This window comes from Fundulus heteroclitus, chromosome 24 (assembly GCF_011125445.2).
Source record: "Fundulus heteroclitus isolate FHET01 chromosome 24, MU-UCD_Fhet_4.1, whole genome shotgun sequence".
In the NCBI taxonomy this organism is placed as follows: domain Eukaryota; kingdom Metazoa; phylum Chordata; class Actinopteri; order Cyprinodontiformes; family Fundulidae; genus Fundulus; species Fundulus heteroclitus.
This window is the reverse complement of record NC_046384.1, coordinates 22357993-22373064: the sequence shown is the minus strand read 5'-3', so window position 1 is coordinate 22373064 and position 15072 is coordinate 22357993. Positions and strand designations below refer to the sequence as shown.

General features: G+C 43.9%; 1 protein-coding gene across 1 annotated transcript in view; it reads left to right on the top strand.

The window, feature by feature from the left end:
* LOC105936532 (protein SON) overlaps nt 1-11973 on the top strand; it is a 30168-nt gene extending 18195 nt beyond the window's left edge. The window contains exons 16-20 of the mRNA XM_012877434.3: nt 341-488; nt 855-923; nt 3764-3879; nt 4676-4777; nt 11391-11973. Coding sequence (XP_012732888.2) covers nt 341-488; nt 855-923; nt 3764-3879; nt 4676-4777; nt 11391-11468 — 513 coding nt within the window. The 3' untranslated portion in view covers nt 11469-11973. The remainder of the gene's footprint in view (nt 1-340; nt 489-854; nt 924-3763; nt 3880-4675; nt 4778-11390) is intronic.
* The last annotated feature ends 3099 nt before the right edge of the window (nt 11974-15072 follow it).

Sequence of the window (15072 nt, the reverse complement as noted above, 5' to 3'; positions counted from 1 at the left end):
TGGGTCAGATTATACAGATTGGTCAAAAATTTCCTATATAAGGAAACCAGTTGATTGCATCAAAGTCCCGACAAGCAGCATTCACTCCTGGGGAACCGTAGAGCCACAGGAAGAGTCATCTGCATTGTACATGGCTTTGCTGCAATCCCTCATACTGAGCAAGCATGAAGCGACAGTGGGAAGAAAAACTGCTGCTAGCACGCACATGTTCATGCTGCTAGCATGCACACATTCATGCACACATTCATGCAGATCATTCATGCTGGGGTCCATGTGCCTTGCCCAGAGGCACATCCTATAACCCTCTTTCCTCTCTTTACCGTGTCTGTGTCCTGCTTAGGACCAGTTCCTCAGGGCCGCTCCAGTGTCGGGCGGCGTCGGGGAGTTCCTCATGAGAAAGATGGGCTGGAGAACAGGAGAGGGCCTGGGGAGGAACCGTGAGGGGACGGTGGAACCAATCGTCATCGACTTCAAAGTGGACAGAAAAGGTCTGAGAGCTCAGAACACTGAACAAGCAGCCGGCTGCTTCTCTGTTGGTTGTTTGGCTCATTTAGTTCAGATCATTTGTTTTATTGAAAATAAATACGAGTGTTTGTAATAAACGGTTCATTTGCATAAGTAGGCTGGCATTTAAAGGGTTAAACCCTGAAACTAAATGAAATGCAGCAGTTTTCCAGGGCGCATAGATGGATTTCCTGTTAAATCTCCTGCTTTCTTTTTGCTGCAGATGCCCCTTCCACCCCCTCCCTCCACCTCCCACTGATAGACTTTAGGGAGATTTCAGACAGATGATCATAATAAATACGACAGCAGTGCTAATGGGGTTCCTGTGCTCGATGATTTTTATCTTTCAGGTCTTGTTGCTGAGGGAGAAAAGCCACAGAAGCAAACAGGAGGACTTGTTGTAACCAAGGACCTAATGGGTAACAGATTCACAGCAAACTGCTGCTTATCACTCTGTTTACGGCTCTGTCTCCATCAGGCTTCGCTCTCGGTAAAAGGCCGCTCCTCTGACTCCACACTATCATGTCAAACATCCACGTATAGTAGTCTATATATAGTCTGACTATATTTAGTCAGATTTGTTGATTGACTGTTGATGTGTCTCTAAACGCTCAGGCTGATTCTCCCACTAAGCAAATGCAAACCAGGCTTGGCTGGTCCCTCTTAATTCAAACGCCCTGGCAATTTTACATTTGCAGATCACTCTGATGAGTTCTCCCCGCTTTAACAGGAGGCATTTCACATGTATTTTGAGGAAAGAACTATTAATATGGCCAAATAGCATCCCTTCTCACTGACCAGAGCAGTCTGTAGCCCATGGTCGGCAGACAGGAAGAAATAACTAGCGTCCAAAACGTTGGTGGTTGTTGGCAAGCAGGTAGTTCAATGTGATTTTCTGACAAATATGTTCACAGTACAAACCTTACTGAAAATATGAAACTCTAATAAAATAGGTTTCTAAAGGTGCCCTGCCCTCTCTGATGTTCTGCTAATTCATATGTCATAAGTGCTATTTGCTTTGTGAGTCAGATGCTGAAACGAAACAATTAGCAGATGCACAAACTGCAGAGAAGTGAGCTGATAGCGAGATGATTGAGGATGCGGGCGTCTGATTTGGCAGCCACTGTTTGCTTGCTTTGACTGTAGGAACCTGCTCTATGCCTTATTGATGAGCTGGAACACTGGGAGGAATCAGATGAAACAGACTTTTGCATGAGGCTTTCTCTTTCTAGGAAATTATTCCAGTAGATACAGTTCAAACCAGACATCTGCATACACGGTATAAAAAGAAACATGACCTGCTAGTTCATTGACAAAACTCTAATCCTTTGCTAAATGCAAGAAGAATGAGAGAATTTCTGAGATCAGCCCAGCTGATGATGTCATGGCTTTGCAGGTTTCTGATTAAAGGTTAACTCCCTACATTTGAGTTTTGGAGGCACACCTGTGGATTCATTTTCAAACATTAAGCTTTCTTGTGTGATATCATCACTATGATACCTGGAAGCGTGGACCTCCACAACACCAGATTATAAGGCGCATTAAATATTCTTCCCAGGTGTGTAACATCGCTCCGCCCCTTCATGTACACAGCTCTCTCCTGATAGACGGAGCGATCCGTCTCTGTCAGGAGGACAGAATTATTGAATTAACTTACTGGGCACAGGCTGCCTAAAGGCTCCCACATATTTGGCCGTACTGTGTGCATGATGGGAGGTTGGCGGACTCTGTGCTGACTGTCCACGGACGTTTTATCCTTTATAGCCGAGCGTACCGTTGCCTGCATTGTGGCACATTCCTACAGTTCCCACGCTTTCTGCCAGTGGGACGAAGCGGCGGTACGGATGGTCAAATGTGTGATTAGCTAGCTGAGCACCTAGAGCCGTTTCTTTCCCTGCAGGCTCCCACCTGTCAGGGAGAACAGAGGTACTGTGACGCTTGTAGCAGCCCAGTGTATCAAGCTCTGTGTCTCAGTTTGATGTAAAGACTTCTTGCCTCTGAGAAGTTTATAGTGTGACACGTACCTGTATGCACAGAGTCTGCCTGGAGTACATGCAGACCTCCGCAGAGTGAACTACTATTCAGCGGAGCGGCTTCATTGCTTACCAACGTTGTACCTACACATACTAAAAGATTTTTGAGCGCATTGTACCGCATAAAATCAGTCACTAAGCACAACTTTAATCATATATAAGGCACACTGGATTATAAGACGCATCATACATTTTGGAGAAAATGAAAGGATTTTAAATGCACCTTATAGTCTGGAAAATACGGTAGTCACGGAGGCCGTGGAACCGTTCTTATTAATTAACATAGCAAAGTTGCTCTGTTGATCTGGAGTGAATGGAACGGAGCAATCATGGAGGATGTGGTATCTGGACATAAGAGAGTTATTACACACACTGAAACCAGTCCGGTACCAATATGGGCTGAAAGGCCGCTCAGAGAGGAAGAAGCCATGACGCCAAAAACAACATAAAGCACCACATTACAGGTTGCAAATAAAGTTAGGGTGTACAAGCCTGACCCAGTCCCACCAGTTCTGTCTGCAGGAAATATTCAATTCCTGCTAACTGTTGGGGAAGCTTGTGGATGAAACCCAAAAACATTACTCACCCAAGTCAGAGAGGTTGAACAGTAACTCTACCAAACCCCAAGGAAATGGATGGAAACTTCTGAATTAGAACAAAGTAAAAAAAAAAAGATAATTCTCTCAATTTTCTGCCATTTAGCACACAGAAAGAATTTAGGTAATCCCAAATGACTAAAAATAAGAAAACCTACTGATGCAATGCCAGGAAGTGAGAAACCAGTTTTTGTAAAGTTGGTTCCAGCTGTATGTCTGGATGGTTCTGCAGCGTAACACTGCAGAACCGGAGCGCTGCATCCCATCTGTATTGGATTTGATTGGTAGTTAAAAACAAATGATTTCCATTGGTCTTGTTGCTGTGTCAATTGAAACAATTATCTAAAAGTCAAAAACAGACTAAAACCGTAAGGTTTTAGCACATCAGAGAACGTATTGTGTGCTTCTTCATGTCTTCATATCAAAGATGCTGTGAGTTGGTCCCAGAATGAGAAGAGTTCAACATGAGTCTCCCCCTCGCTGCTGCTGCTGCTGCCGCTGCTGCTGCTGCTGCCGCTGCTGCCGCTGCTGCTGCCGCCGCTGCTGCCGCTGCCGCTGCTGCTGCTGCTGCTGCCAGGGATCAGGTTCTCTCCCCACTCATCTTATTCGTTCGTTCTTCTTTGTGCGCAGGGAAGCACCCGGTTTCAGCTCTCATCGAGTTGTGCAACAAGAAACGGATCATGCAGCCCGACTTTGTCATGGTTCACCACAGCGGTCCAGACCACCGCAAGAGCTTCCTTTTCAAGGTTGGTTAGTCTGGATATGAATTCAGACTCATATAGGGGCAAACCTGGCAACTGGTGCATCAAAATTCCCTTTTGATCACGTGTCATTCCCAGTTATAATATTTCTAAAGTCTGCTATTTTTAATTTAGGTATCAGCTTAAGGCTGTAAAATCTAAGCATGCTTCTAGTCAACATTGTTTCTGCTTTATTTAGTCAAACTATATAATAGCTCCTTCTTCCAGTTTTAAAAGGTTGACTTTTTCTGGACTGCTACATTAAAAGTGTGGTATGATAAGGAGATCGCCTGAAAAGTCAATAAGTAGTGGACAAACTATTATTTCATTTATTCAGGTCTTAAAATCCAAATAAATGTTACCTGAAACATTAAATAGTGGCAAAATAGCAAAAAATAGCAAAAACCGAATGAATCTGCACTGTAAGGAAAGGAATGAAAGATTTTTAGAACAATGCATTAAAATGTTTTGATGCAATTTCCATGTATTTCTTTTAAAAATAGTTTTTAATTTTTTTTTTACTTATTTGATGATCACGTTATTGGAAAGGTTAGCAGAAGGACAAACATCTATTCAGTGGTGATGCTTTTAAAATCTGATCTGACAAAAAAAAAAAAACATTTTAGTGGGGAACTTCTCTGTGAAAGTTTCTCTCCTCATTTCCAGATAAATATGTTATTCACGGCGTTTCTATTTCCCACACCGTCGTCTGTTTACTGCGTGTGTTATTAAAAGCCTAAATCAGCTGAATCCAAAGCTGCTGCGTGCCGTTAAAGCCCTCCGTGTGCTTGGTTGCCTCCAGGTGACGGTCAACGGCGTGGACTACCAGCCTCAGACGGCCAGTCCCAATAAGAAGCACGCCAAGGCCATGGCCGCCACGGTGGCCCTGCAGGCCCTGGGAGAGGTAACGCCATCTAAGCAAGAGAATGCAATGGATATTCTAGCTGAACATCCCGCTCACTTTCTGGACAACTGAGAGGGCTTTTAAACAGCTGCTGTTATTTTCTCGTGGCCTTTAACTTGTTAAAAATGGCTCATCCTACCTCTCTCGCTCATCACTTGTTTATTTCAAAGCCGTGCTGCGTAGGCGGGCGTATCAGATCACTGCCAAGCTGAGAGTCTTTTGATTCTACTCTATCCTTTTGTTCTGTGTTGATAGACTACAGAGCAGTCTAACATTAATGCTCTTTATACGATTATAAAGTTTATATCCTATACAGAAGACCACAGCTGCACAAGGAGGAAAGGCCACTGAGTCCCAGCATGTTGTTGGAAAGTTGAGTGAAAGGAAGACGTGTCAGGAAAGGCGCGTGAGGAATGAGGATGATGAAGCTAAGTCCATTCAACAGTGGGATGTTGTGTCTGAACAATTGTTTTGCTTAAAAGGGAGACGTTTTGATTGTAGGACCAGAGAGAAAGCAGTGGATTTAATATGAAGCACTTCTAGTTGGGATGTAGATATGGGATGGCCCCCTTTTTTCCTCAGTAGTGTTATTGATGTTAGCAAGTGAGATAAAGTGAGACAAGAAGTGACTTTTAAAAAACTGTCTGTGTAAAGGGAAAACCGACAGAGCTTCAGGACATCAGTACGCAGTAAAAATGTTGATTCCTCATTTTTAGTGAAGCTTTAGGCCTTAAAACAGGTTTTTCAGCACATTTGCACAGTTTGCCTGAGGATGTTTTCTGACTGGCCTTGGATGAGTCTCATCCTTTAACATCATCTCCCTTTAATGATGTGAAATGCTTGCAGACATCTTGCATACAGAGATTTAGTCACTATCTGAATGCTTTTCCTATTTATTAAGTCCATGTGGCGCTGATGAGAAACGATGAAAACGTTGATACTGATTCAGTTTGTGTGTCTGAAACGGGTCCGGATCCTTTAGCAGCTTGCAGGAACCTCTGAGATGTCTCTGTCTTTGCTGAATAATCCTGAGATTGTGTTGTTCACTCAGAAAATGCTTTAAGTTAGAAAGGAATGAAACACAAAGACGGTTCCTCAGGTGGGAGTGAGCATTGGAGAATCATTGATTAATCGTCTAAATCTAACCCAGAACACTTTAAAATCTTTTCCTTATCTACTGGGGATGTGGGAGGGGTTAGCATAGTTAATAGTAGCTATTAATACGTGGCCGAGGCGTCCAGCTAATACTAAAGAATCTGTGAAGATGGTTAGTACTGGGAGTTCATGTGACCAATCAGGTACCTTAACGAGTCCAGGCTCTTCCAGGGTCTCAGCCCACTGGCTCTGGAAAAGAGAAGTTGTTTGGTGAAAAGTTTCAGAACGTGTGCTGATACTCTTTCCTGCGCTGTAGGATGCCTGTGGGCCATTCCTGAGAAATATGGGAGAACTTTACATATTTCTGGCTGTAGATCACTGACCACAACACTCAGTCTGGACATGCCGGGTCAGGTCTTAACAAAATCCCCCCAAGGAAATACATGGAAGTAGGTTTTGGATTGGTTTTCTGCTTTGATGAAATGGAGTTAATGTTTCCAGCAGATAAATCAGCCATATTGGATCACTAATGCCTCCATTACCACTGATCCATTAGTAGTGAGCCCGGCTGTAGCCATTAGTCCATTAGTGATCACTGATATGATATTCTGTCATAACAGATGAGCTAGTCTGAGCTTTTCATGTTAAAGATTGGATAAAAATAAACCTTCATTTATCCTGCTCTTCTCCAACCGTGGTGCTGATTATGGCGACCGGGGGCCTCAGGCGCGAAAGCTCTCACACTAAACGGTGGCGGTAGGGAAAGATCTTAAAACTTGATGTAAGAAACTGCGTCTACCTTGATATATTCCAGTATAGGTAGAGTTGTGCTTTGGTCTCCCTGCCCAGAATTAAAGATCAGTAATGATACCCAGAGCGCCCATGGCAGCAGAGCTGGTGGTCAGAGACACCTGGAGGGTTATTCCTGGTGAATTACAGCAAACCAACTGCTTCTTCAGTGACATCAGCAGCTCATTAAAGAAAATCTAAAGCTCTGCTGCTCGTCCCCGTTTGGTTCTCCAGTGTTTATTAAATTCAGAAGCTGCTGCTGCTGCTGCAGCTCCATTATAGCTTAACGCTGAACATTGTAATCTGCACCAAATCATTTTAATCACATGAATATGACCCCCATACTTCAATGGGATGTTACATCCCAACAAAATGGGTCAAAAGTTTAACTTCTATTGTTTACTGTTTTAATATATTGGAGTGAATATTAAATGTTACACACCTGGGAAGTATTATATACACTCCCATTTAAATACATAATATAACAATGGTTTCTAACAACTAGAATTGTTCAGCATTGACACTTTTAACTATATAATATAAAAGATCTTTAGTCTGACCCACACCTGTTGTCAAATAAAGGAAAACAAGATATGAACCTGATCAGCAATAAAATTCACAGACCCAAAATAGACCACCTGAAAATATGGCCCAAAGAAAATCCATTAATATTAAAGATAAACTTCACTTATATCACCTTCTTAGGCGTTTATTAACATTATTCATCTACAGATTAAGTTAAGTTATTGAAAGAAAAGCTGAATATAGTCACGTTTTCAGGACTAGCCAAAGACCAGGGTCAAACCGAGCTGACTGGGCAGAAGTTTGATCGGCCATGGGGCGAGGACCAATGCCAAGGTTTTCCTCCAACAGTCCTGACAAACTAAAGAACCACGACATTAATGTTTAGGGCCACCATGAATGGAGTGGGTCAGACCAAAATCTAATTTTACTATTTACAAACCTGAGGGAAATAAAGCTTTTATATCAGATCTGTGTGTTCACTGGCTTACTGTCATTTCACACTGATTGCTGCTGATAGGTTTTACCTCTGAAGTGCGTCCATCCATCCATCCATTCATCCATCCATCCATCCATCCATCCATCCATCCATCCATCCATCCATCCATCCATCCATCCATCCATCCATCCATCCATCCACCCACCCACCACGGCGGCTGTCTGTCATTCAGACTCATGACAGGCTGGGGGGACGGGGGCTAAATCCACCCCCCAGGAGCTGTTTCCCTTTTCCAGACATTACCAGGCCGGTGGAAACACAAACCAGACGGAGTCAGACCAAGTAGGGAGGATAGGATTAGAATCCTTCACCGTGTTGTGTTGGTCTGTCACATAAACCCCCAGAGGAGCGGTTAGAAGCTCGTGGTGGTAAGCAACGTGTTGGGAAGGCTCTGTGTGCTGAGCTGCTGCTTCTGTCTGAAACGTGAAGCAGGTAGGCTGAACGCTATGAAGCTTAAGCCGCTTCATGTACAGACCCGCTCCATATACAGACCTGCGGTGTAAAAACCATGAGGGTCAGGACTGTTGCATGGAGCAGTCTGCAGCTTGACTCCGGTGACCCTTGTGGAGGTCAGCATGTCGAGTGGAAGATTGTTTCCTTTTAAAATTGTTCCTTTTTATAGGAAATTACAGGCCCTGCAGAGGAAAGGCCGGCTAACAAAGAGCCTTGCTAAGCCGCATGGTTGGAGCCATTATGGGTGTCCTCCCCCAGGGTGGGTGACGCAGCCTTGCTGTACTTTAACGTGGAGATGTGGAGTGGCTGGTTGTCTAAGAGACCAGGAAGGACCGTGCATGGTCCAAGGGTCAGCCAGCCCATGGTGCATCACAGGCAGTGGAGCTGCAGTTTACTTTAAGCTCTTTTAAAGAATAAATGATACTTCCAGGTTAAAAAGCTTTGTTTTGTGTGAGATGCACCGATACATGTTTCCACCAGTAAAGAGCATCAGGCTCAGAGGCAGAGAGCTGCAGCAGCTGTCTGAAGGTCACTCCCTGATATCAAATATTCCAGACCGTTTTCTGCTCTTAGATAACATTTAGCGCAGTTAGCCAGGATTTCACAAAGATTCTTGGTGAAGAAAATAAACCCAAGGATGAGGTTTTTGGGCATACGCTTGTAGTTATGGAGATTATTAAAGTCTTCAAATCTTACGCATAGTTAAATTTAAATGTGTAACATTTTCCATAAACGTTAATTTTCGCCCTATTTCTATAGATTATGTTCCTTATCCCTGTTTGGGCCAGCTGACTCAAACTAAAAAGAACACTTTTAAGTGACGTCCTCCTGATAGATGCTTTATTCTTATTTATTTATTTATTTATTTTTGTACTGTAGCCATAGAAGGATTTGCTTACAGAAGATTGTTAAAATTAAATGCCTGAAGCCATTGGTTGTAAAGGCAAGGCTGAAGGGCTCCTCTGCTGGATTCCAAACTTCCTGTAGCAAAAGGCTCCATTTGATTGTGGAAGAGCTAATGTGAAACGAGCAGAGCTGCAGAGACAGAGGAGGGAGAGTGACCAGCATGGCACAGGGCCTGTTGGTCTGTTAGCGTCCAACGAGGCGTTAAGAGGGCGGGAGCATGGAGGTTTGAGCCTCCCATACGTCTACACCTACTCTGCTAAAGATTAAAGCCGCCCAGGAAAAGGTTTAGACATCAGAAGCAGCCGTTCCTGCATTGTTTTGGTGTGGAGCGCTGCAGAGCGTATCTGCTGCTGTTCTGGATTAAAGTGGACTCTGATGTTACACTTTCAGCTGTCAAAGGATAGTTTTCATGTTTTTATAACATCGTCCTGGCTATCAAAGTTTCTGGAACCATAAAGGAAGCTAATTTGGTGAATACAACACAAGCTAACGGTGCTTAAATGGAAAAGAACATACCCTCTGAATGAACAAGGTTCATCTGTCAGCGAGTTTGCATGATTAGTTAAATAAACTCTAGGTGAGCATCCATCAGCACGGCTTTAAAAAAGCAAAGCTCTTTTTTTAGCATCTGATTAGATAGATGGGTAGGTAGACAGTTTCCCACACGGGGAGCTTTTTAATCAGTTTCTCTGAATCACTGCTGCTGCCCCCCCCCCCCCCCCCCCCCCCAACAGATGGCTGCAAAGGGCGACTTGAAGCGCAGACGTCTTGAAGTTCTGCAGCTTCTTGCTGCAAACATGGCGAGGTAGAGCTGAGAGCAGCCTTCAGCTCTGAGGCTGCTGCTGTAAGCCTCTTTGCAAACTGCTAATTATGCACACATTGGAATGCAAAGCTATTCACAATAAGTTCCTTTTGACTGCAGCCGCACCGCTAAACTTCTGTGCCACAAACAGGCCAGCGTTCTGGTAAAGAGACCAATAACTGCTTCTCCAGCTCATTGTTGCTCAGCGTTCATGGCTGAATCATGAAAACCTTCCAGACAGGTTCATCTATAAATTAGTACAGCATCAAAAGGCTCATTTAGTTCAGTAGTTAAACTAAAAAAGTTCAACTCCTTACATGAATAAATTCTACAGAGTGATACATTTAATCCTGATTGTTCTGGGTTTACAATGAATGAATGAAAAGCCAAATTTGGATTCTCAGAGAATTGTAATATTACACCCATAATGTAAATCAGCGTAGGGTCTGGTTTGTGCTCCCAGGACCTGCTCTGGGTTTTTCTGCATGAGTTTCCGCCTCAGTGCAGCGATGGAGGAGACCAGCCTGTGGTTCTGCTCAGATGTTCAGGAAGCCCAGGGAGCGCTGATAGCAGCTTTCAGCTGGTTCTGGTGTCTCTAATCTCCCTCTGTGGGATTTAGGACACCCGGTGGTACCATAGTGATCCATCCACTCCACTTTCTGCTCCAATGCTGGGATGCAGTAGCTGGGAGCACCCACCTGCTATGTCAGAGACCTCAGTGGAGGTGGTCGGTCACTGCTGAGAAGCTGTCAGCTCAGCAGTGCTCCTGGTGTCTGAGAAGGCCAGTGGGTCAGGTAGTACCCAGCCTCTCTACAACCACACAGCTAAAGGTGATTTATTTAAAGGAAAGCAGAAAGCTGATTATTTATTTTGTCTCGTCCTGTTGTTGAGCCCTGCTAATTGCTCGTTATATGGCGTTGTATCCTCAGCCTAACCCTACAGCCCTGTTTATATGGCGTGATCTAACAGCTTAACCATGTCTAACACCAGCAGATGCTCCAGCTCCATTGGAAAGGTTGGGGAGCAGCGGTTCAGGACGTAATAATGTCTGGAACACATTAAGCTGTCCTTGGGCTCATGTTGATGCTTGTGAAAGATGTGAATGAGCTGCAGTGACTGGGACTAGTTTAACACAACGTGTTAGTTCACCTGTTTCATGCCTGAGTCTGGCTCTCAGTCCAGGGACAGTGGCTTCATGGACACGCCGTTATAGAACGGAGGGACTGGTGCACTTCACTAAAGAAAAGATAGCATCAGCCCATCTCTCATTATATTTAGCAAAAATAGAATTTAGGTGATCCTCACTAAGCTGAAACAGGAAAGGTTTGGTCTGGTCACGTTAAAGAGAAAAGGTTCTCTGTGTTTATCTAGATCTGACTTAAAAAGTTTACTTGATGAGCCTGTAGGTTAGAATGTAGTTAGAAGGCTGTTAGATACTTCCTGTTAGTGCTAAAGACTCCCTAACCTTACTGTGACAGGTACATTAGACTGCTGATGCTGCTTACTGTCATGCTAAAATGGATTTGATGAGGCTTTTCTTCTGACAGGTTCCTGTAGATGGACCAGGACTCTACACCGGCCCAGTCTTCACTGCTGCTTCCACCGGCCCTCTTTTCTCCACCTAGACTTTGTCACAGAGCTTTTATTTTCCTGCTGCAAACATCCCACCTCAGCACAGTGGGACAGGATGTAGTCCTGCTTTTCTCATGGCAGACTGGAACAGAACCTGGAAGTGAGCCGGTCAGTCGGTCCACCTGTGGAGTTTTTTAGGTTTTACCTAAACAGTCCCACCTGTTTTCACTGTTTTCACAAATACTACAATCCCTCCCAACACGGCCATCATAGGGTTTCTAAAGAGACATTTCATATAGATTGTATAAAGTATGCATGTTCTGTATTTATGTAAGTTATGTAAATATGTATAATGAGTGTAATGTATAGTAAGTGTTTTAATCTTTTGTTAGTTGAAACTAGGTGGAAATGTTTAGCTGTAAAGGACGCTTCTGGTTGTCCTGACGCAGTTTTCCTTCTAACTAAATGTTTATCATACAAGGCTATTCAATAGGACTAAAGCCTTCTAACATATGCAAACTGAAATAAAGATTCTATTTATGTAACCTGGTTAAATAACCCTGTTTTATTGTTGTTTCTTTTTAAAAAGGCTAAATGTTATCATTAAACATTGTCCCACAGCTTGTTCAGAAGACACCGTTGGTTTGAGAGGCGACAGAGGGGCAGGAGTTAGGTCGCTCGTCCTCTAACTGCTGGGTTGCCGGTTCAATCGTCTCAGTCGTCGTGTCTTTGGGCAATACACTTAACCTGCATTGCCTGGTGGCAGCCTCGTCTCTGTCAGTCCGCCCCAGGGCAGCTGTGGCTGCTGACATAGCTCACCACCGTCAGGGTGTGAATGGGTGAATGTCTGAAGCGCTTTGGGTCGTCAGACTTGATAAAGCGCTACACAGGTAAAAGCCTTTACTATTCTGAAACTAACGTTGGAGGTCCAGGTCATGTTTGAAACACCGTGGAGTGCTTGGGACATGTAGGAGATGGAAGAATGGAACAAACCGTCCACCCTACCGAGCTAATTGAGGTCTTTGAAGAAATAATGGGTTATCAGGGACTGCAAAACGCAGGTAAAGTGAGTTCAGTCTCTCAGCTGCTAAAATATTGCAGTAGTAATATAATATTATTATATTGATTGATTGATTGATTCATTTTATCGTCCACATCAGTGGAAATTTGCCTTTGTTACACTGAAACCCAGCTCTGTGAAAAAGACGAGGTAGAATCTGCTTTGATATGACGGAGGTTGTACTGATGTCACCCTCTAAGAAAAGGCCTGGGACTCACCTGGAGTCATTTCTCTAAACCCTTTTTATTCACTGAGGGAGTTCTCCTTAGTCCTGGCCGGCTGTTAAAGCGAGCCAATCAGAAACTGAAAACACGTGAAGAAAAGTACTCTGACTGTCTGATTATTGTTCTTGGAGATTATAACAGCATAACCTCTCCAGTGGACTTCCAAAATGCACATTATTAAGTGTTCCATAAAACACTGACTAATATTTCCTGGGTCAATGTGAGCTTCTGTGCTTTCTGTGTCTCTGCTCTGTCTTCTCTAACATAGAAAGTACTCCTGGGTCAATGTGAGCTTCTGAGCTTTCTGTGTCTCTGCTCTGTCTTCTCTACCATAGAAAGTACTCCTAACATTAAAATGTCCTCATGGAGAACTAAAATCATTCCTTGTTTGTATCCACAGATTTGGTGAATTTAGCCGATTCTGACTCTGATGTCTCCAGACAGAATCCTAATTGTGTGATTAGCTTTATTAAATCAGGAGTAGATCCATCATCAGACGTGTCAGGTGGTACTGATGTGATCGTAACCTGTGTTCCTACGACCCTCAGACATTTAGATGGTGCTCCTGCCACGCCTGCTAGAGATGTGGACGGCAGCATCAGGGAAGCTGGTCAGAGGTGGTGTGTGGATGAATGGAGCTGAATCCAGGACAACCCTGGACTGTGGTGGTCTGTCACACAAATCCCAATAAAATATTTGGAACTTTGTGGCTGTTTAACAACAAAACACAGGAAAAAGTAGACGGGGTGTGGACACATTGGGAGGCTCTTGGTTGCATTGTTGTGTGTGATGTGGCGTTTCTGCTCCATCTTCCACCACGGTGAGCTGCAGGGTCATTAGCCAGGAGCAGTGACACGCCTGTTTTCCTGCCACCAGCTGTCCCATCAGCAGATGCAGGGATGACAGGCTTTGGCTGCATGTTATCCCTAAACCAGCCGCTGTCTGCAGGGAAGGTCCTGTTAACCGTGCAGGCTGAGCACATGATTGCAACCGTTTGTGTGAAACCTGCTTCAATTAGGGCAGACAGCATCCATCTCACTCTGGGATGGAAAAGCACTTTCCCATAGTCTGTCATCTGCTAAGAGTTTTAGTTTCTGTTTAAATTCACAGGTTTCCATACATTATGCCAAAAACACCTCCTAGCCCTGCAGTAAATAAAGTCATCCTTCATGTTTCTTTTGACTGGACGAAATATTAACGTTCTGGAAGCTTAAACTTCATGTATGATGCTCTGAGATGTTGCTTCATTTCTCTTTCTTTCTTTCTTTCTTTCTTTCTTTCTTTCTTTCTTTCTTTCTTTCTTTCTTTCTTTCTTTCTTTCTTTCTTTCTTTCTTTCTTTCTTTCTTTCTTTCTTTCTTTCTGCCATCTGTTTTTGCCCCATGCTTCACAGTTAGAGTGGAGCTTAGAGGGTTAGCCTCTCAGACTGTAGTCTGCCTCTTCATGTATCTTTTGGGGTTGTAGGAGCCAAAGTTCTCCAGAAAGTGTTTGGGATACTATATGGACTCATATTTTATTTGTCTTGTTTTAGGCAAAGTGGTTGTCATACTGCGTCAGACTGGCACCTGTCCAGGTGAACCCCGCCTCTCACCCATTAACAGCTGGAGATAGGCACCAGCACCCCTCATGACCCCATGAGGGATAGACATGATAGAAAATGGATGGATGGATGATGGATGGATGTCCTTAGTCAGAGCCTGAGGTTAAATTCTGGAGCCAAGAATTCAATTCATCCATCCAATTAAATGTATTTATATAGTGCCAATAACTGTACTGAGCTATATAATGCTGTCATCTTCTTTGTTATTTTAATTAATAGGTTTACCTTTATGACTTTAGAGGCTGTCTTAAGAATATTGGTCAGGAACATGTTTTTTCTTTGTTTAGAGCTACTATTAGCTGTCCTTTAACATACAGGTGAATCTCCTTTACTTGCTGTCTGGAGGAAGGAAAAAAAAAACAAAAACAGGAAACAGACCAAAGCTGCACAGATATATTAGGGCAGCATCAGCCAGCTTCAGTTTCTGGATTATCAATCATTGGATCACTCCTGTAAGAAAATTTCAGTGAAGAAAGCTTTGTCTGTCATCCTGTTTACATGGGAGCAGCTTTGATTGATGGCAACGCAGCGCTACAGCACCAGTAATGGAAGCTGCGTCTCCCTGTGCTTGGGCTCCCATGGGGATGAAGGCTTCTTGTCTCCCTGCGACCTCTCAGCCTCGTGGCTTGTTCCTCAGTGGGGATGGCTCTCTCTAAAGGAGATTTCCACCTCTGTAACGCCGCTTCAACCCACGGCCAAACACCGGACAGACCGCTACCTGGGGCTGAACCTCACTGCAGGGTCTCACCTGGCCGTGGCCAGGCAGGCAGGTGTG